Raw genomic sequence first — 23179 nt, 5'->3', positions numbered from 1 at the left:
TGGCAGCCATTGTTACCCAGGACCATGCAGCTTGTTATGTAGGAAAAGCTGGGAATTGCAGGCAAGGAGTATAAAGAGGTTCCATGGGCAGGGATAGTAGAGCTTCACAGTGCCTGTGGATTTCCCCATTGACTTTGCTTGTGGAAGCCAGCAGGGAAGGTCACAAATTATGATCATGTGATTGCAGCTTCCCACAACATAGGAGTTGAGCCCCCAGGATTTGATCACATAACTGCAGGGATGCTGTGAAGACCACAACTTTGCATACTGGCCATAAGTCCCCTTCTTTTAGCACGTCATAATTTCAATTCACCACCTAAAAGCTTGCATTAGAGCAAGAAAAAAAACTTTAACTGAGTAGGATGTTATTTTAAGCAACAGACTAGTAGCAAGAACATGTGCAGTGGCTGTCAGCCATTGACTGACCATCTTAGAACAAATGACTTCCTTTAACATGTCAAAACGTGTTCATAGTAGAACTTTTACTTTTAAATCTGAGCTACCACAAGAAAGCCACTTGGGGAGATTGTGTTATTCATTAAAAGGTTCGTATGGCTGCCCATCTTAGTGCACAAATCTTGGTCCTTCACAATAATAAAATTGCAAACTAAAAAAAAACTCGCATTCAGCATTTCCTAGCACAGGGGTCCTCAAACCTTTTAAATAGAGCCAATTCATGGTCCCTATCAGACTGCTGGGAGGCCAGACCGGCTGGATGGGCATGGTCAATTTAGCAGTCCATTAAACAATACACATAAATTAAACTTTAATTTGTTATGCTCCTGGGGGTGGAAAGCAGGTTGGTGAAGGGATGTGGGTGTCTTGGTGGGTAGGAAGGGACTTATGTTTGTACGTGTGTGTGTATCTTTCTCTCGTCCGGGAGACCAAAAACAGGCCCATTTTTGGCCTCCTCGGCCTCCAGTACTACTCTGCTGCCCAAAAAAGGGCCCGTTTTTGGCCTCCCGAGGCCTCCAGAAGGCGGGGGGATGCGGCCCGCACGGGCCAGATTAATGGCTTCGGCAGGCTGTAGTTTGAGGACCCTTGTCCTAGCACTTATATATCACTCCCCAGTGCTTTGCAGCACTCTGAACCATTTACAAATGCCAGCACATTGCCCCCAACAATCTGGGTCCTCATTTGATCTGGGGGGGGGGGGGAGTTAGTCTACAATACTGCATTCTATCCACTGGCTCCCAATACTGTGGTTTCCCCAATAGCCATCCATAAGCTGCCAGCATTGGACCATAATGCCTGGGTAAAGAGCCAGGTCTTGATGGCCTTCCAGAAGGCTACGGATGGGAGCCTGCCTGGCACAAGGAGCACCTATGGAAAACACTTCCTAGATCCCTCAACTGTACATGGCAGCATTTCAGAGAAGCCTACTCTATCTAGTAGTATGGGCATACAGGGCTTTAATGGGAGCCAGGGCAGCTCATGCAATGGTGTAACATGAGCAAACCTAAGGGCACCTACACTACTTGTGTTCTGCATTCTGGGCCTAATGTAGATTCCTGGTGACCTTCACGGGCAGTCCCATACATAGTTCATTGCAGCACTCCCAAGAAGTGCTCAGTCTCCTTGAACAGTGAAATTGCCAACTCACATGCATATATAATCAAGAGGATTTCTGCACTTGCATCAGAGACAACTCATAAGAATGGCTCAGATTGTGACGGTTTCAGGGTTACACGCAGAGAAGTCAATAGAGATTTGTTGGTTTTGTCAACTTTAGATTTATTAATGTTGCAAGTCCTCAGACAGTGGTGTAAACATGTCTGCATAACTCTGATGCAGCTGTTTAGTAGCGAAATGGCTATTCAACCAGGGTTGAAGAATCCTTCCAACGTTGCAATCATTTCCAATGTGACCGATAGTAAGGGATACTCAAGAGTTGTAGCTCAGGAATGTCTAGAGCAGCACAGGTTCTCACCCTTGTCTTACACAAAGACAGCTGCAAATTTAACTGAACTATTGTTCTAAAAATGAATGGAAGTTCACAAAAGAGTGCTCAATAAGTTTTACTCCATTAACTGAGAAGAACCTGTACAGACTGTAAACATAGTAGAGGACAGATTAGGCTGCCACCAGATAGCATTTGTCCTGGCTAGTCAGAAGCCACGCGAGTCTTTGCTAGTAGTAAGCCAATAGGTATGAACTAAAACATTTTATAAAATTTATCAGAAACTCTGAAACATAAATTGCAAACAATTTAAAACAAAAGAAAGAAATTACTCTAAAACAAGGGGAAGTTATATTGATTATTCATGATAACAGAAACTAGGCATGTGACTTTGCATACATTAATGGTCATACTGAAAAACCTATTTTTGTAAGCATTTCTCCATTTTTGTAACCATTTTTTGAAATGACCTGGATATTAAAGTAAGGGAGATGCTGAAGTATGTAACTGCAGCAGCAAGATGTACAAGTAACAACCCAGTTTGAATACAAGGGATGCCAGACTTCTCTGTACCAAAATCAACAGACTAATATGGAATGGTTCCCTGAAGTTTAATAAAAAGAACCTGAACTACTGTTTTAATAAGTGCTAGTTTTAAAACCCAGGTTTTCAATATGAAACATAGGAAATATACTTGTATAAAAAGGAGGAATGCAGGTACCCAGGTTTGCTTGAGAAAAAATAGCAAAAAGTAAACTTTGCAGTGCTAACAGAAGCAATTCATTTCAATGTGCACACATGCTCATAAATGGATTTCAGCCATTGAGTTTGCCTGCTACTCAACTATGCTAAAACAAGAATGACAAAATAGGTATTTGCTTTCAATGCTATACAATAGGAGAGTTGAGCAATGCAAACCAAAGAAAGATTTCTTTCTTCGCAAGTATGTCACAAGAAGTACCTCTCTTGTACAGGTTTAAGTGTATTATTCCTATTTTACGGTGTACAGTACAGCTAGTCAATCTCATAACAGTATAAAAATTATGATGGAAGGTCACATAAACAGGTTCAGGAACCACCGCGCGCCTTTCTACAGCAAGAGGAGAGATCAAGATATAAGGATAGATATAAAATTCTTGGAAAAAAAGAGAAATCAAACCCAAACTTAAGAGAGTAAACAATGGGTGGTTACACAAATTAGTACATCTCCCTGTCAGAATAGTTGGTAAGTCTTACTAGTGGGAGTTGCAACGTATGAAAAAAAATAAAAAAAATTACTAAAAGGCAGGAACATATGCTATGTATTCTAGGTTATCATTATCTGTCCAAAAGAGTTTAGAGGAAGAGTAATTGGGCACACAAATAGTACAACACGTTTCTAATACAGGGCGCAATTAAAAGAGTTTTAAAAATGTCAGCAAAAGAGCAAGAGTGACCACAGTACATTTGCCATCTCGGAAAGCATACTTCTAGTTTGTTCGTTTAATGATTTATCCATTAGTGACATCATGACCAAACTATACCCATATCTATAAAATAAAATACATGGATGAAGCGCACTCCCCCCTCCCCCCCCCCCCAAGACATTTCCTTTTAAAATTTGTTTTAAAAAATGATACAATGGCAAACATTTCCATTAGCAAACATTACTGCTAAACATTTTCATCCTTAGACTTTGTGCGGTTAAAAACCCTCTTTTTTTGTGAAACTGTTATATATTGCATGTTTGCACTGGATGGAGTCTTCTTCAGGAACAAGTTGTAAGTAAACAGGTGATTCTGTCTTGGCTCAGGAGATCCAGATAGCTGTGCAAAACAAAAGAAAGCAACTGAGTACTATTGAACTATTACACATCAGCATATATACATATACATATACACATACACATACATACATACATGACATAGATCATCTGCTAATAATAGTTTGATAACAAAGGCAGAGATATCCCATCCCAAGTTTTTTTTCCCCTGAGAATACAAACATACCTATTTTATATTCACACACCAAATTTCATTGAATAATTGAAGGGTCTTTAAAACTGGACTTTTGATTATCTGAAACATACTAATTGCCAAATACAATAGAACAGGTGTGTGTGTGTGTGTGTGCGCGCACACACACACACACACACACACACACACTTTTCTTTCAAGTCAAGCGTCCACAATTATCCTTATTCTGTTCTCTCAACTTAGTGGTTTATTTGCAGATGTTTCATTACCAAACATTATCAGTGCAAGTGAATGGAGTTTGCTTCCTATTTATATACAATAACCTGCCCTACAAATGTTGTTGGGAATGTGGTTTTCTCTTTGGTAGTTCCTAGATTATGGTATTCCTTGATTAGGGATCTTTCTGCTTGACTGTTTGCCTAGTGTTAATCCATATTTGTATGCCAATACATTTTTAAAAACAGAAGCAACATGTGAACAAATGAGATTTAATAAGCTCATTTCATTCCTATTCTTACCTTAGTTTGAATTAGTGCTTTACAAGTGCTAAGGTTGAATTTGTCAACACTGGAATCTTCATTTTCTCTGTTAGTTTTTTCCAAAATACTGCCCTTAAATTCTGGAACAGCCTGATAAACAAGAATCATCATGTAAAGAACTTTATTTAAAACTGTGGCTTTAAAACCAATTTCATTGTATTTAAGTACAATGACAATAAAGATTATATTTATACTTATTGTATCATGCATTGTGTGAATCATCTTGATATTACATTGATCCTATATTGGGCCCTATAAACTAGAACCTTCAAGTTGAAGCACTGCCATTGTGAATTTCACAATCTTGTAAAGCACAGGCAGGAAGTAGCTGCACAATTGCAACATTGGGAAATACAGAAAATTTCATTAGATGACAAAAAGGGGAAACCAGAGACATGATTGCATTAGTGGCAATTTGGAGTAAAACCTCCTCTGGATCTTGGAGCCTGACATCCAATCATTTTTAGAAATAAAATTATTTCCCAAGTAATCTTCATAGAAAGGTATTGTTTTGCTCTTCCTTATGTTTTTAGGAAAATAGCAAAATATGCAATTTTCACGTTTTCTCCAAGCACATTCCTCAAGAGAATATTACATTACAACATAAGGGCTGAATTCATATATAATGTTACATGCCCAAAACACAACTGCTATGTTCATATAAAATACCCAAACAAGCCTTACTTATATGGTTTATTTCAAAGTATATATATGCCACTTCAGTGGACATCCAGTTTGGTAGTGGCTAAATGCTGAACTAGAAACCAGAAGACAGCATATTCCCTTCCTTTAGGCATAAAAGCCAACTGAATGACTCTGGATCAGTTTCTCCGCCCAACCATGTCACAAAATTGTTAAGGGAAAATAGAGAGGCGTGAATATTATCGTATTTTTCGGAGTAGAAGACGCACAAAAAAGGGGGTGTTTTTTGCCTCCCAGCAGCGCTCTACAAGCCTCCATAAGGCTATGCATGCAATTCTTTTTACAAAAAATGGGCCCGTTTTTTGCTCGTTTCCCCCCCTCCCAGGAGCACTCTGCAAGACCCCCCCCCCCAAGGCTATTCATGCCTTTTTGGGGGGGAAAACGGGCCTGTTTTCATTAAAAGCGGGCTGTTTTGGGGAGGTTTGCAGAGTGCAAAAACTTTTCCCCCCCTTCTGGAAAGCTCTTTAACTGATTGATGAGAATTACATTGATGAAGGGCTGTGCCAGCAGAAACAAAGTCTTAGGTGCTGCAAATTGTCCGCGATTTCCTTCTCTAGCACATGGATAAATACACCTGGAAACATCTACCTACCTACCTTCTCTCACTCTCCCTCCCTACCTATCTACTGTATTTCTCTCCCTCGCTCTCTATTTCTCTCTCTCTATCCCTCTACCTACCTACTGTATTTATCTATCTCTCTATCTCTCTATTTCTTTCCCCCCCTCTTTATCTACCTACCTAGTTACCTAACTTCTCTCTCTCTCTCTCCTTACCTACCTACTGTATTTCTCTCTCTTTCTCTCCCTCTCTATCCCTCTATCTACCTACCTACTTTTTTTTAATTTGCCTCTTCAAAACCTTGGTGCATCTTATACTCCAGTGCATCTTATACTCTGAAAAATATGGTATGTACATACTGTACACTGCCTTGAAGTGACCAAAAACAAAAGTGGGATAAAAATCTAATAATAAATAAAAATTCGTAGCATATATACATCTCTAGCAGGTATAAACAACAGCAATATTCAATCATAATGAATGCCACTGTTCCAAGAGAAACTATACCAGAGAATGTTTGCTGTACAGTAGCATTCATGATGGGTAAATATTCCTGTTTTTTTAAACTGCTAACCACACTACAAGTAGATGATATCCACGTCATTCCCTAGTAGCGTGTTACGACAACCAAATGTTAATATCCTTCCTAAATTCCAAAAGTACTGCTCTAAAACCTAAGAAGAGTACTATTTTATGGGAGAGAGGCAGCAGTGGAAATTGTTTTGGGGGCTCTGATAAGAGAACTCTCTAGGAGTACATACTGAGCCCTCTGATTTTATTGAATAGGCAGATAACATTGGGCACAGGTGGTCCCAAAGACACCCACTCCTAAACCATGTAAATCTTTATAGTGTCATGACTAGCTCAGACTCTGATGAGGAAACTGACAGCAAGCAGCCAGAATTACCAGATGAACTGCCTCTTGGGTAATTGCAGGGAGAGAGGACTGTGCTGCCTAGTAACCAGGAGTCTCAGCTGCTGGTCTTGGAAAATGAGAAATCTGAGCTGCTACACCGTCCCCAGAGCAAGATCTCACTGTGTGGAGAGCAGAGCGAAGGCGATCTGTGAGGTTTCTTGTAAGAAAGGAATCACACTCTTTCAAATGAGCAACATTGGGGTTGCTTCTCTTTAAGAAGAGCAGCAAGCTCAAGTCCTCAGCTTATTAACCTAGTCTCTGTGTGCCTTGCTTTCATCTTGAAATCTTGCGACTGTGACTCTGCCCCAGACTGGCTGACAACTCTGCTATGACATTTTGACCCTTGGACCACTTTTGTCTCTGCTATCCCCTGCTCGAGACAAGCTTGCTGGACTTTGGGGCATGTGATGTCTTGGCTGTGTGTGTTTGCATACTCATTTCCTTTGATGCTCATTTGAGAACTTGCTAGTAAAATTTCCAAATCTTACTAATTTCCAAATCTTACTGTGGCCCAAGACAGGAGACATAATACAGAAATAACCATCAACATCCTAAATGTAATTGAAATCCCACCAGATTTCTGAAAATAGTGGTGTTACATAGACAAAGCGTTATTACCAGCTTTAAACATCTTTTGAATAACAAACTAACAGAGTTGGAAGGGACCTTGGAGGTCTTCTAGTCCAACACTCTGCTATATCATTTCACACAAATGGTTGACCAATCTCTTCAGTGATAGAGCATCCACAACTTCTGAAGGCAAACTGTTCCACTGGCTGATAGTTCTAAACTATTAGGAAATTTCTCCTTAATTCTAGGTTGCTTCTCTCCTTGATTAGTTTCCATTAGTTCTTGTCCTGTCCTCAGGTGCTTTGGAAAATACCATGTTTTCCCGAAAATAAGACAGGTCTTATTTTCTTTTGACCCCTGAAATAAGCGCTTGGCCTTATTTTCGGGGAGGTCTTATTATTTTTGAGGTGCAGGAGGCGGCGAACCTAGTCACCTCATGGCTGCTGCTGTGTTGCAATATTTTCAGACAGGCTTATTTTCTGGGGGGAGGCTTATTTTAGTGCATGCGCTCAACAGCCTGATTGGGCTTATTATCCGAGGAGATCTTATTTTGGGGGAAACAGAGTCGCTTGAAATGACTCCATTATTTTCATTTCATTTGAGTCCAAATTATGCAGTACTTTTTATACATAATTTTAGGAGAAGGAGCAGTGTATATAGACTCAGAATGTCTACAAGCAGAGGCCTGAAACCTCTGATCTTTCACTTGATAAGTTAGCTCTGCCACCACACAGTTCAATAAATAACACCAGGTGTCTAGACTTCTAATTTTTTGAGAGAAACACAAAGTTCCTACCCCAACCATCAACTTTTGAACTGACTATCAACAAATTCCAGTATTCATTTTGTAAAAAAGCAAAGAAGTCTGATATAAACTTTAATGTTTTAGTTCTGTAAATCTATGGAAACATACATACAGGATATTTTCTAACAAATGAAATGTGAAAATTCCGTTGAACTGTAGCCTTACAGCCTAGTATTTATTAAGATTGGACACAAATACTATGACTGTTCTAGAAAGTATTACAGAACACTACCTTTTGATTCGCATTGATTCCAAGCACAGCTAAAAGATTTTCTTGACAATGAAATTCATTTCGATGGCATCTTAAATCAGAAGGGCTATTGCACTGAATAAGAGTTTTCCATAAATTTGCTGAGTCAAGGCTTTAAAGGAAACACAATTCAGATTAATACAAGGTAAATATCCACCATATTTTTTGTTTGCATTCCAGATCAGCTCTATAAAGATAGCAAACATATTGCCCATGCTTAGTTATATATTGAGTATATTCTGCTCTTACTAAGCAGAAGACACAGATCGTGATTAACTAAATCAAAAGACCATCAATTTTTTGACAACCAACTTAACATTTCATTCTATGTTGCTTAAAAAATAATCACACATAAAGCCCCTTTCAACAAATCCAATTTTATAAAGGGATATAAGATTCTAAAATTCTTAGTAATCTTGGGAAAACTAAGACAAAATAATATAAAACCAATACAAATTAATCAAATATATGGATCTATTATTTGGGGTTTCTTGCTTTGAAACAAGTAAGTAATATTAAGAAGACCCTTGTGTGTCTGCTTCTTTGCCTACATATGAATTTATTTTAGTTTACGGTATCTTATAAATTATTCCTGATGACATACAATCCCAATAAGTCAATATATTCATTCCTGGCAAAGATAATTAACATCCTGTTTCTTTCCTTTTTTAATTCTTAAGTTTTAAACTATACTATAATGTCCATTTGCCTCTCCAAAAAGGGGGAAATTTAAAAAAATCTCCTTTGTAAATTTTAACAATCATCAAATCCATGTCAAAATTTGATTTTTTTCTCCAATTTCCACAAACATTTCACAAAAGGCTTCTAACTATAGATGAACCAGTGATTGTTCTCTCAAGAGGGCCATTAAACTAGCTATTGTTGTCAGTTCTGTCATCTCTATTAGCCATTCCTATATTGTACATATCATAGGATCATTCCAATGCTGGGGATGTAAAAGTCGTCCTGTTTTTATCATATATAACAAAAAACGATGTGACACTCCCCACCCCATTTTTATCCATAAAGCTAATAAAAAAGTTTCATGTCTGAATTGTAGATTAGCAATAGCAGTTAGACTTATAGCAATAGCAGTTAGACTTATATACCGCTTCATAGGGCTTTCAGCCCTCTCTAAGCGGTTTACAGAGTCAGCATATTGCCCCCAACAACAATCCGGGTCCTCATTTACCCACCTCGGAAGGATGGAAGGCTGAGTCAACCCTGAGCCAGTGAGATTTGAACAGCCGAACTGCAGAACTGCAGTCAGCTGAAGTAGCCTGCAGTGCTGCATTTAACCACTGCGCCACCTCGGCTCAGATTAATTTTCAATATTTTTGAATTATATTAATAATGTCAATCCAATATTTCTTAGCTCTTTTGCACGTTCATCAAAGGTGGTAAAAGGTTCCTATTAGAGTTTTATACTTCCAGCAACTGTTTGGATATCTTTTATAGCTTTTAGCTAATTAATCTGGGGAATCTGTTTCTCGAAGCCTTTCTTCTTTTAAACCAATTGGTATTTGTGAGGATCATTACGGTACCCATATTTTGCCTAAAGAGAATAGGTATAAAATGCCACCATAACAAACAATTTTCTTGATATGTTTAAAATAACTATTGATTTAGATAGCTATCTCCAGTCTATTTTATCAGTTAAAAACTCTAAAATGATGGATGAATGATTATATGTCGAATAGTTTATTTCAAATACTTGCCTTATCCATCACTGTGCAACTTAGAAAAATAAAAAAAGTTCTGCTTCTGCTTTCAAGAAATGAACTGAAATGGAACATTACAAGGCTACAACTGCAAAATGCTAATCTAAAACCTTTGAAGGAATGGCGAGTAAAAGTTCTAGATTTGGCAGGAAAGTGCAAGTACTTTGAAGATGTGTATAGCTACAACTAGAATTTTAATAACTGATTTTAAATCATTTCCAAAAAATATCAATGCCCAATAGCACTTAGACTTATATGCCGCTTCACAGTGCTTTACAGCCCTCTCTAAGCGGTTTACAGAGTCAGCATCTTGCCCTCAACAATCTGGGTCCTCATTTTATCCACCTCAGAAAGATAGGAGGCTGAGTCAACCTTAAGCCTGGTGAGATTCGAACTGGCAAATTGTAGGCAGCGGCAGTCAGCAGAAGTAGCCTGCAATATGGCATTCTAACCACTGCGCCACCACAGCCCAAGAAGTATACCTACCATATTTTTCAGAGTTTAAGATGCACCGGAGTATAAAACGCCGTGACCCGTCAAAACCGCATTCCACAAAAGCGCGGTCGACGAAATCGCGTATGTGACGTCATCAACAACGCGACGAAAAGATCGAAAAATTGAAATAAAAATTAAATTACAGCAAGCCGATTCACATAAAGGTAAGTGTTAGGTTAAGGGTTAGGGTTAGGGTTAGGTTGAGGGTTAGGGTTAGGTTTAGAGTGTTAGCGTACGTTTAGCGTTAGGTTAAGGGTTAGCGTTAGGTTTTTCGTTAGGTTAAGGGTTACGTTAGGGTTAGGTTTAGGGTTAGGTTAAGGGTTAGGGTTAGGGTTAGGTTTGGGGGGGTTAGGGTAAGGTTTTCGCTTTATTTTTACATTTTTCTATCTTTTCCGTCGCGCTGTGATGACATCACATACGCGCTTTCAGCGACCGCGATTTTGTCGTCCGCGGTTTTGTGTGGAACCATAAAACGCACCAAGGTTTTGAAGGGGCAAATTAAAAAAAAAAAAGATTTTGCACTCTGCAACCTCGCAAAAACGGCCTATTTTTCGCGAAAACATGCCCATTTCCCCCCCAAAAAAGCATGAATAGCCTTTAGGGGGCTTGCAGAGTGCTCCTGGAGGGTGGGGGGCCAAAAGTGAGCAAACAATGGACTGTCTTTTGTGAAACGGGCCCACTTTTCATTTAAAAAGGGCATGGATAGCCTTTAGGAAGCTTACAGAGTGCTCCTGGCAGCTGGGCCATTTTTTGCTCATTTCTGCCCTCCTCAGCCCCATAAACTCTCTAAAGCTTCCTAGAGGCTATGCACAGCCATTTTGGTGAAGGGGCGGGGTTTTGGGAGGCAAAAAATGTTGTATTCAGTGTATTAGACGCACCCAGAATTTCAGCCTCTTTTTTGAGAGAAAAAGGTGAGTCTTATACTCTGAAAAATACGGTACTTGGTGAATCGGGGCACAGTTTAACTACTATTTTGGAAATAAATATATTCCCTTCTACAAACAGGTGACACAATTCAGATGATACTAAAGTAAATTAGGATTTTTCCAGCAAAGTTGCCCTTATGAAGAATCAGAGAAATGTACTGATCAGAGGAATCTGCTAGCTAGGAATCAATCATCAGTGCAAAGAGGCTACCACTGACACCTGCAACAGATGCAAACCTAACACGCAATCAAGAGAAAATATGCTTAATCTAACAAAAATTAAAAGTAGCCATGATATGCTAATTGCTAGCAAAAAAGTTTGAAATCTGTATTAAGGCAATATATTTAGCAAGCCAATTAAAAGTCCCAAAATCGCACAAAACCTTTCAAGCTCCTCAGCATATTTAATCAAACAAAACAGTAAATAAAAAACATGAGTACAGTTATAATGTTATATCTTATGCTAATAGTAAAAATTTATATTTAAAAGGATATAATAAAGGAGAGGCTTGCACATAGTCAACTGAACCCTCACAAATGCAGCTATAGCTTCAGGTACCCTCTCTCAATCTCTCTTGATTGCTAGGCAAATCTATCTCAATTGCGGGTGAATCCAATAAGTAACAAAAGAACCAGGTGTGATTGATTTTCCCTGTTTAAAATATAACTTAGATTATTTATTTAAGATTCTCTGCATTATAAGTAAAATGAACAAATTACAGGAAATGGAGGTAAAAGAAAACTAAATGGTTTTTAAAACTAGGAATAATTTTAGAATGTATACTGGATAAAAAAAGACAAATAAAGGAGACATTGTTTTATAATTTGTATAACTGAAATGTTATTTTGAAAAAGTATACCTCCAACTACAGTGGTACCTCAATATTCATTGTTCATTGGTTCCAGGAGGTTTGGTGAGTACCAAACACATTTTTTCCCATAAAGAACAACATAGTGAGTCACAAGGCTGCCGACACCAACAAGTTCTAGCTTGTGCATCAATGTACCAACGAACGATGAGTACCAGGACCAAATTTCACATCAAAATGTGTTGAGTACCAAATTCAATGAGTTTCAGGTTGAGTACTGCAGTACAACTGTACTGTCTTCCAAAGGTGCTTTTTCAAGAGGCAACTGGACTTTCTGGATTTTTTTAAAGACGTTTGCTTCTCATCTAAGAAGCTTCTTCACCTTTGTGTCATTCTAATAAAAATATTGCCATTTGATCAAGACACTATTGACCATCATTCATTGGCAAGAAAATGAGTATTTGTAGAGAACATTTCTCATCCCTTATTGTAAGATACAATGCTCTACTCCTATTGAGGGTCACCAGGAAACTAGAAAGTTGCAGGACAACACACTTCAAACTTATATATCAGCTAAGGAGGTGTGAGTTTGAGGCAGTCATTCCCTCAGCTCAATCCACCTCACAGGGTTGTTGTTATGGGGAAAATGGTAAGAGATAGGTTGTTTGGCTATTGTGTGCTGCCTTGAGTATTTGTAAAGAAATAATAAGACAGGATACAAATCCTGTTGTTTTCCAGCAAGAATACAAGTGAAGAAAATTGGCTCAACCAGTGAGATATTCAGATAACTCTCTACTTATTCTGGCTTGTGTGATTTTCTATTTAGTTTTTAAGACTCATTATCCAGCACGTTTGAGAAAGAAATGTCTGAAAATTGGGTTAAAATAACAGTAAAAAAACAAAACACCTTTCCAGGTTTTTAAATGAAATTAAATGTGGTAATTTAAATTCTTGTCCTAATACTATATTGGCATCTTTAGAGGCTGATCTTCTTCCATAAATGCATGCATTTATCAATGACAAAACAAATCTTACCAAGTTTGTTTCTCTGTACATTCGGGAATATCTGCATCCTGTCTTTCTGGGTGAAGCACTTGCTTCAATGTACTTATTTTATCCAAGCTTTCTGCTGTTGGGATTTCAGGAAAACTCTGTTTAAAAGTCTCTTCAGATCTGATGACAACCTAAAGAAAGTATATAGTGCAAGAATGCAGCAGCATGTTGACTGATACAGAGGCGAAACAAAGTTTAATTAAGTTTAAAACCTAGAGGTTATTCCTGCTTCTCCATAGGAAACTTTCTTCTACAATCTTCAACAGTGAGACTCATTTCAAAAATTTTAAAGTTATGTGGATTCCCAAATAACTATTCAGGAGAGAGAAAAACATCCAAAAAATCTAATGTACCATGGGGGCCAACAATCCAGCATTAACTTAAGTTTCTCATTCTTCAGCAAAATGTATAGGATGCTATAGAATAATTTAGTCACATTCTCATCTAATGACCGCTGTTTTACAAAATAACCCTCTATACCAGGTTTGATGTATTTTTTCAGCAAAAATTCTGTATGTAAGCAATTATTTTTCTCATAGAACCACAACATTGTCTGTAAATCAGGCTCAACTTGACATACTTATATTCTTGGTATTTTACTAAGGTATAAGTACAATAATCCTGCTAGGATTTTGGCATCATTTTTTCCTTTTAAACCTTCTCCACTTTTCCTTCATTTGCCACCAAACTGTAGTTTTTATATTTCTATGTTTTATTCCACTAGGCTTTGTTTTACTATTGTTTTAATAAGAAAAGACTTCTCATTTTCCCTTATTTATACTCAAGAACATCTTGATTTTAGAAAAAAGACAACCATACTTCCAAATGCCAAATTCAGAATAAGTATGTGTAGTGTAATAATGGAGCTAAAAACCCAATTTTGGCATAATACATCAAGTAAAGCCTGGAAAAGGTTTTAGAGTTATGGAGGAAAGCGTCATAAAGACTTTGATTCAGTATGTACTGTGTTTTTCAGAGTATAAGCGCACCTTTTTCCCTCAAAAAGGGCTGAAAATCTGGGTGTGTCTTATACAACTGAATACAGCATTTTGTCTCCGAAACTCCACTCCCTCCACCAAATGGCCCTGTATAGCCTTTAGGAGGCTTTCAGAATGCTCCTGGGGGCTGAGGAGGACAGAACTGAGCAAAAAACGAAGCATTTTTGCTCAATTTTGCCCCCCCTGCAGCCCCCAGAGCACTCTATAAGCCTCCTAAAGGCTATTCATGCCCGTTTTTGCTAGAAATGGCCGTTTTAGGGAGGTCTGCAGAGTGCAAAAACTTTTTTTAAAAAAATTTGCCTCTTCAAAACCTTGGTGCGTCTTATACTCCAGTGAGTCTTATACTCTGAAAAATACAGTAGCTGAGAAGTTAACAAATTCCACACCAGGGATCCTTCAGCAAGGGATGGTAGCCTCGCAAGTACAGTAGGTGCTATTCTTGCAATTTTGTAGGAGGCTCCAGTTTAAGGAGATCCTTTTTTTTCCTTAAAAACGAAGCTTCAAGGGACTGTGAGAAGAACACCTACTTGCAGACGAGGCTGCCTCTGTAGGAAAGCAGAGCTTCACATCAGATCGACTGGGTGCCTCTCTCAAAAGCTGCAAAAACAGAAAGCTAAGCTGGGTGCTATCGGTACCAAGCGGTACCAGCAGCCTCTGCAACCAGCCTGAGGCTTCCTTGGGTGGCTGAAGGACCGAGTTAGAAACAAGCCAAGGCCTGCAGGGATCCAAGGGGTGGGACGTGGAGTACAAGGTACCTCCAGGAGGTGAGGGAGGTCTTGGAAGACCCCGAGGCAGATAACTTGCCTAGTCCTAGGCCTCCCCAACCCTGAGGCCATATGCTCTGCAGAGGCCTTGGGGAGAGCAGAAGATCATTACATAAAGGGGTTAAAGGTGTTCACATCGGTGACTCACTTAACAATCTTCATGACTAGCAACCGCAATACGCATTCTACATTACAGCCCTAATTCAAGGACTACCTGTATACATATGAGTTTATGTATATTTTCCAGATTAAGGAAGAACAATGATTTATCACACCTAGCTCAGAGTTGTGCTATGCTAGCTATGCAGAAAAGTAACATAAAAACAGGTACGCTGAACTGCATCATAACCTAATATGCTGCCTTAGTGCCAAATGACAAAACTTATGTCTGTATTATAAAAATAAAGATCAGTATTATACAGTGTTGAAACATTAGAAGAAAAGAAAGGCAGCTTGATCAGAAATTGATTGGTCTTATCAATATTTACCTTCTGTGTAGCTTTAGCAACTGTTTCTTTTCGTATCCAACTGCTTTGGAAAGAACTTGTCTGAATGAGGTAGTGGAAGGAGTGTCACTGCATACTCCATACCGTTTGTATGTGACACCTTTTCATTTATCTTTTCCAAAGGTTCTGGAATGTTACTTAAGTTCGCCAGTTTGACCTCACTGAAACCTTCAAAATCACCCCAGGTATTGGCTGGATTCCCTGTGTTGATATCCTGAGGCATCTCCAGCGATCCTTCAATCAATTGTTCCATCATCACTCTTGCTGTGAGTTTTTTTCCTGAACCAGTTCCATTTCTACGGATGCATCCAGATTCCATTTTGGTTAAATAATGGCTTCCGGTTCTACAGCTGTACTCACATGGTGAAGCGGCATGCTTCTCTGTAGAGAGAGCTTTTAAACATGACTGGTTTTTCACCTTCTACACTACTACTCATTTGCAGTAAATTCTGCCCTTGCATTTTAGCTGCTGTAGCGGAGGAGGAGTCAACTTATAACATCAACAAAAATGTTATTGGGATACAATAAGCCATTAACATTAAAAGGTACAGTGACAGCACTTCATTTTATCTTGAATAGTTGCAATAATGTTGCTAAGCAAACCAGCATGCCTTTGGTACCTCCTAAGCCATCAACAAGCCCGTTTCAGTCTTGCATCAAATCCAGATTTCAGTCTGCAAAAGAAGGGTTATAAATGAAGACCCTCTGATAATAAGCGAGTAAGGTTCACAAAATATAAGCTGTCAGCAAGAGAAATGTTCATTCTTTTTTCAAATAAATTCCAATGTCTTAAAAGCTTTTTAAAAAAGCCTTAACCTACAGGAGACTAGGTCTATGCAACTTGCTTTGCAAGTAGTCCTTGATTACCACCACAACTGGGACCAGGATTTCCATAAGTGATAAAGTCCATTAAGTGGAGTTATATCCAATTTTACACTATTTTTTTGGTCATGATTGTTAAGTGAATCATGTTGTTTGCATGGTTGAGGTCCTCCGGGAAGTTCATAAACGGCAATAACATGAATAAGGGATGCTGCTACCATCATAAATCATAAATACGTGACAGTTGCCAGTGCCTAAATTCTGATCACATAATGGTGGGAATGCTTGCAAGGATCATAATGTGAGGACCAATTTCAAGTCACCTTTTTCAGCACTGTTCTAACCTCAAACAGTAATTATACAAATGGCCATAAGTCTAGGACTACATATGTCCAAGATAGTTTTTGTATAGATGTTTTCAGAAGGCTTCAAGCAAATAAATGCTTGCATAAAACGTGCTTACTCCTGTCTTTAAACATCAGTTTAAATACCAGAGTGTTTTTCCTTGCAGAGGAAAATATGCTAAAATTAACAATTAAATGGTTTATAATAATTTAATAGATTATATTTAGGTAACACTAAATTTTTTGATATATCTTTTGCAATTTATGTATTCATCATGTAGGTTTTTAAAAAGACAAGAAGGAAAACCTTTATCTGCTGAATAATTCAAATAATTCTTTGCACATTACTGCACTTTAGTGCAAAATAATCTACAGTTTGATGATAAGAAATTCATACATAAAAACGAGCTCCAGTGCATATGCAAAGAACCAAATCTGCTTCAAATGCTTGCTTGACCTCTTGCCTAAACAGTCCCTAAATCACTTTTAAAAATATCTCACGTGTTTATACAAGGCAATTTTAAATATTTTGACATTCTTTGTGCATAGCAATAATTTATCCATTTGAAAAATGTCCCAAAGATATGATAAAAAGAAGCTGTCTCAAACAGAACAGAGTGTTTAATTTAAATTGTAAGTCAGATTAAAATGTAATCATAATATGCAATTGGTGTAGTGGTTACGGCACCATGCTGGAAACAAAAAAAAAAATTGAGTTCTAGTCACGCCTTCAGTCCAAATCCAGCTGGGTGACCTTGGGTGAGTCACAAGCAGGTGGTTTGAAAAAACCTTGTCAAGACAAACTAATCCAGGAAATCACCAAAAGTTAACAATAACTCAAAGGTACATGCACACAGAGAGGGTGGGGAGGAAATGATTGAAAGGAATTGAATTATACATTATATTACATAATATGTAATTATGTGTATATAATATGTATTTAGGAAATCACCTTACTTTCACTGCAATTTACACTTTCAGTACTTTTATTTCACACTAAATCGGTTAAAGATTACCACATACGGTTCATTCTGGGAAGACTTCATTTCTAAATCTCAGTTTGAAACATTGTGTGCAGAGTATTCCTATTATAAAATCCAGTAAATCCTTCTATGATATAACTACTATCTTTCTTTCAGGAAGTAAAAAATAAATGCCACACCCTCTTCTCAAAATCTTCTGTGTATCATTGAAACAGACTAGAGGAGTGTTTCTCAATTTTGGCAACTTCAGGATGTGTAGACTTCAATTTTCAGAAGTTGCCATGGTTGAGAAACAGTGAAAGAAACTCACAACAAATATTGAAGGTGCAAAGAGATCTATGGAGGGAAGCAGCACTCAATTTCTTATTTTTTGGTGATTAAAGTAGTTCCGCCATAGGAAGACTGCATTTTTCATATTTACATAGAATTAAGTCTGCTGAATGAGACTTGATTTCTGTAAACAACACTGCAGTCCTTGCTACCTAGGATAATTTTCTACTAAAGACAAAACTATATTTCATCACATACATTCTATAAGGAGGAATTTGGAATAGCAGTAGTACTTAGAGAACTAATATCACCAAACAAAGTATGTATGAGGGTGTGTTCCCACATATCTTTGTCTTAATTAGATCGGGGAAACAATGGTTCAAATATTTGCTTGGTTTTTCTGGAAGCTTGATGTTTATTTAATCCAGTTATTGTGCTTTATTCAATAAACTATGGTTAGGCTAATTACAATTTAGTACAATGGGAAAATATGTAATAAGTTAAGATTCTTTAGGAACAAGTCAGTTGTACTCATTCTGAAGCTTGTATTTAGAAGATACTGGGCTAATATATAATAAAACATATGATCTAGAAAATTAAAGAGATTAGTAACATACTTCTTAGTCTATATGATTTTGAAAGCTAGCATTGCTATGTTTCGTATTGTATTTTTACATGATGGAACGTACTCATTACTCTGAGCACAATAACTATTCAAATCTAGAAATCTGATTTACAGAAATAAAACTGAATAAAAGAAGAGAAGTGTTTCCAAACATCTCCAAAAAATGCACTGAAAAATTTCAACTACTTAAGGGTAAGTACCTTTTCTGAGCTGGAAAAAAAGGCTTAATCCAGTCAATTCACAGACCTGCCAATTATTCTAAAAATAATCTAATATGAAACAGTACTCTAGCTGTGTGTTGCACACATTAATCACATTCTATTAAGTATTTTCAACATTCTTCAGTGACTGGATCTGCAACAAACCATAATTCTTTCATATCCGAAGAACCGCAGGCTCTTTCCTTCGCAGTACATGAAAAAAATGGTATTAATTATACAAATAAAGACAGCTTTTCACTGCATTAAACCATATCTGATTTGTCTGGTTCTGATTTAAATGGCTCAGACACTGAATTCTTAGTATAGCAGTATACATAAATCAGATCAGTTTATTTCATTCAACAACCCTCTCAATATTTGGTTCTGGGATAATGAAACACTTTTTCAGCTCAACATATTTCAGTGGCTATGCTTTAAAATTTTTCAACCAAATTACTAGGTGTTTAATGATGGTATCATTCCTTATAGACACACAGAACACTGTAAAGTATAAATGAATCCAAAGATTATCAACAATGTCAAATAACAGTTTGGCAACTTGCAATGACAAATTGTTTTCAGTGGAAAAAAAGAAAGGTATCTGCTATCACTGTTAATAACAAGCTCTAAGGGGTGTCAAACAGGCGACCCATACGCCATGCCCACCCCAGCTCCCCAAAGGGAAAAAAATGTTGCAATACATGTGATGGCAACATGATGCTATGAGTTGACACTCATGCTCTAAGACAATGTTGGAGAAGTTTCTTTGCCTTGGAGCATACTAATTTATACCATCAAGCAGCAGATATCAGGTGGGAAATTAGCATATCTTCATTTTAAGAAATAAACGTATAGAAGATTATATATAATTTTTTTGGAATGTCCAATGAGCTAAAGGTTAATTTGAATTAACAAAAACCTCACACAATATTCATAAAATATTTGTGTATGAAGTTAAAAATTCACAGTAAAAAAAAAATCTAAAAATTGATGTTACCTCCCCAAAACATGAAAGTTTTCCTTCCAGCTTAGATATCAACCCCACTGTTTGTTACTCAGGAAGCAACATTCTTTATAAAGTAGCACCTACTTTACATTGGAGGTGTTAACAACTGTGAATTAAAGTAGAGCATGGTGGGTAATATGCAGAAATGTGTGCTAAAATAAACCAGTGTGATCTTACCAATGTGCGCTACCAGTCACATGGAGATGCTTTCTTATATAATTCATACTACTTTAAAAAGTCAGAGAACAATAAATGCAGTTTCTATCTTGGGTAAAAACAACATCTTGCCTAACAAAATGAGGGAAGCTGAAGGAGGGGGGAAAGACGATGAATAAATGGTTAGACAGAATCAGGAAACCACTGCAGTGTCCTTTCAGATGTGAACTGAATTCCATCCACTCTACCACCTTAACCAGTGGTGAACAATTACAATAACTGCAATCCAATACATATGGAGGCTACCTCTTTAATGGGTAGAGCTTTTTCTTTAGAGTTTTTTAAAGTCATCCAGCTATATGGGGACTTCTGGAGACCTTCACATCTTAAAGTTACTGAGACTGAGAAACACTGTTCTATACTCTCTTGGCTGTGGACACTATGTTTTAAACTAGGGACAAACAATGAAAACAAAACATGTTGAATTAACTAGAAAGTGTTAATTTCATAATTATGAATATGTATTGAAGAAGTTTTAATGGTCAATACTTGATCATTTAATGTAGGCTAGATTTAGTAATTCTTTTAGGATTTGCAAAGTAGAACAAACCATTGATTTTTAAAGACACCAAAAAGCATTCTGTTAATGAGTGCATTTTAGTTCTTGAGGGTATAGAATTGAAAAGCTAAAATACAGCAGCTATAAAAGGACCAAAGCGTCTCCACTCACCCAGATTATATGTCCACAAAAGCAGCAATTTTCTTTTCTAGTGTTATTGTTTACTGTAAAATTCAGTTGACTTCAGAATATGAATTAATTCTCAGAAGTTGCTATCACTTCTATCTGCAAGCTGCCATAGATTCTTCATCAAATAAAATTCTTTTTTAAAAGAATTATGTACATGCACCTTATCAGAAACTCAGTTAATGCACAGCACAATCCATACCAGAACACATTATGTTTAAAATATTGTTCATGCCACAACCATATGGACAAACTCCAGTAAAGAAAGGTGAAATTATAGGAAATCGTGCATATAATCAATCTAAAATGGGTTTTCTCTCAAATACTGTGCTAATTTGGAGGGGGGATGTACCAGAATATGCACTTGTTCCCTGTGTATCATCAAGATAGCACGATTATATCGTCTAAATGCTGAATATACAAGAATTCAGTAGCAGGGCCTGAACCCAAAAGTCCAGGATCGGAATGCTAAGGCACTCCCAATCTATTGGCTAAGGTATAAGCTATTCGTCCAAAACCAAGGCTGCTTTATGGATAAAACGAGGAATAACAAACCACGTCGATCTACGAGGGTTGGGGAAGAAAGTCTTAAAATGTCGCTTCGCTAAGTGTCCTCACTCCCGATGCCCAATCCCTTCTTCCCTGACAACAAGCCCTCCCATCTCTCCTATCCTCCCGTTTCCCTTGTCATCCCCAACAGCCGTTTCCCTCTCGAAAGGCGCTCGGGCTCTCGAGCTGAAGAGGCGGCCGGGTTCCAGAATACCAAAGCTGAAGGGAACGGCGACAAGAAACACGGCGGAAAACAGTCACGACTCTCTCCAGGCCTTACCTGCTCCAGCCCGCGTTACCTGCCTCCCCACCCGGCGGGGGCCCGGCGCCGACTAGAACGAAGGCGGAGCGGGGAGAACAGCAGGTGCCGGTTTGTGCAGAGGGAGAAGCCGGATTGGCTGATTGAGCCAAGGGGCGGAGCTAGGAAGGTACATGCGGTTCCTTGGACAACCCGGAGAAAAACAAGAAGGCTCGGCCTGCGACGCGCGTGAATAAAAAAAAAGGGAACGAGCGGAGGAGCAAAGATGTGAAAGCAAAGCCGGCTGAGTTGACTCCTTCGGGGGCGGCGATTTCTCCCTTTGTGGTCTACCAGCTGCCTTGCCATAGAGAGGAGAAGTAACGCGTACCTATTAAAAAAAATATTGCAAGACAGAATGGATTCTTTCTAGCTTCCACAGTTGTCTCATTCAAGAGCTAGTGTTTTAATTCTCTGGCGGAAGACACCGCTGGGGCTTTCTTTCGAGGGTCACCCACAAAACAGAGGGCTTTTTCTGAGTTGTTGTTATTCTTTATTTACTTTATTCACTAAACATGAAACTCCGTCAACTGAACATTCAAAAATTCATCACAAATACTATTGACTGGTGCTAATGGTTGCTATGGATTGCTGCCAGCGTCCTGGGTATCAACCAAGTATCTTCTTAAAATATAAGATGTTCCTAGAAGCACAGTTTTTTGCAGTTCTATGCAGGAAGCTGCAATTTCTTTATGTGTTTTGTAAAATTCTTGGATGATGATGATGGTATTAGTATTAGATTATAGTACAACCCTGAGTGAGGTTATCACCTTCTTTTTAGTTAATTTCTGTTTCTTTTTAGGGATTCCACCCCCCCCCCCCAACTAAAATCAGGACAATCAGAGCTGAGCTGCAAAATCTCAGAGTAAGGCTAAGTGGCAGCAGAGAGATTTAGATTCCCCCCCCCCATTATTTTCTTACACTTCATTCCTTTTCGGGGGGAGGGGTTACGATTGGATTGCTAGCTAGAGGAATCTGGAAGTTGTCACCTTTATTAACAGTATTCTTGACCTTGGCAATTGGAAGATTTGTGGACTTCAGCTCCCAGAATTCCCTAGCCAACATGCTGTTGAAAGTTGAAGTCCGCGCATCTTCGAGCTCCTAAGATCGAGAAAACACTGCTCTATTGTTTTTGGCCACAAAGAATGAGCTCATGTTCAGAAAATGTTCCAGGGGGGCGTGGCTTTCCCAGCTGATTCTTTAGCTCTATGGCAACCTTGGGGTTGCTTATGTCAACCGGCTTCAATAACAAAGAAATGTCCATAATCAAATTCTAAACTTTAAAGGAGCTGTTTAGGCAACCTAGAACATCTTTCCTTTTTTCAGGGATTCAGATTCAAGCACTATATCCCCAACATCAAATATCCCCTGTGCTTGAAAATATCTAGTGAAGGGAAGATTACAGTCTTCCTCCGGAACTGATTCTGCTGTCAAACTGCTCCCCCAGATGGTTTGGATTTTTCCCACCTAATTTTAGTCAGAATCTCACTTCTGTATCTTTAAGTCCATCATTCTGTATGCTCATAAACACATGCTATTAACTCTTTGGGGACCTTGTAACACCTTTTCTAGTGTCTATAAAGTAAAATTGAACTTCCCCAGCTCCTTTAATTCTCTGTATAGGATTTATTTATCTTTCTTTGACATAGTTCCAGTTTCTGATTTCTAAAAGTATAGCTTCCAGAACTGATACAGAACCCAATATAGAACCAAACC

The 23179-nt window shown here is 38.1% G+C and overlaps 2 protein-coding genes across 2 annotated transcripts in view; one reads left to right on the top strand and one right to left on the bottom strand.

Annotated features, from left to right (window-relative positions):
- The window catches only part of LOC116520772 (SERTA domain-containing protein 2-like), a 42418-nt gene extending 26760 nt beyond the window's left edge, over positions 1-15658 (top strand). The window contains exon 2 of the transcript XR_004256843.1: positions 15592-15658. The gene's annotated coding sequence lies outside the window, so the exon portion shown is untranslated. The remainder of the gene's footprint in view (positions 1-15591) is intronic.
- Positions 1204-21529, bottom strand: CLBA1 (clathrin binding box of aftiphilin containing 1). Its single transcript, XM_032235095.1, is given in 13 exon segments — positions 1204-3590; positions 3592-3705; positions 4374-4484; positions 8179-8308; positions 13183-13331; positions 15451-15482; positions 15485-15542; positions 15545-15706; positions 15708-15746; positions 15748-15784; positions 15786-15880; positions 15882-16142; positions 21449-21529. Coding segments are annotated over 12 exon segments (1029 nt in total). The 5' UTR covers positions 15930-16142; positions 21449-21529; the 3' UTR covers positions 1204-3536.
- Between the last annotated feature and the right edge of the window lie 1650 nt (positions 21530-23179).

Source organism: Thamnophis elegans, chromosome 1, assembly GCF_009769535.1.
Source record: "Thamnophis elegans isolate rThaEle1 chromosome 1, rThaEle1.pri, whole genome shotgun sequence".
Classification (NCBI taxonomy): Eukaryota; Metazoa; Chordata; class Lepidosauria; order Squamata; family Colubridae; genus Thamnophis; species Thamnophis elegans.
Note: the sequence above shows the minus strand (reverse complement) of the source record. Positions and strands in the feature narration are given on the sequence as shown.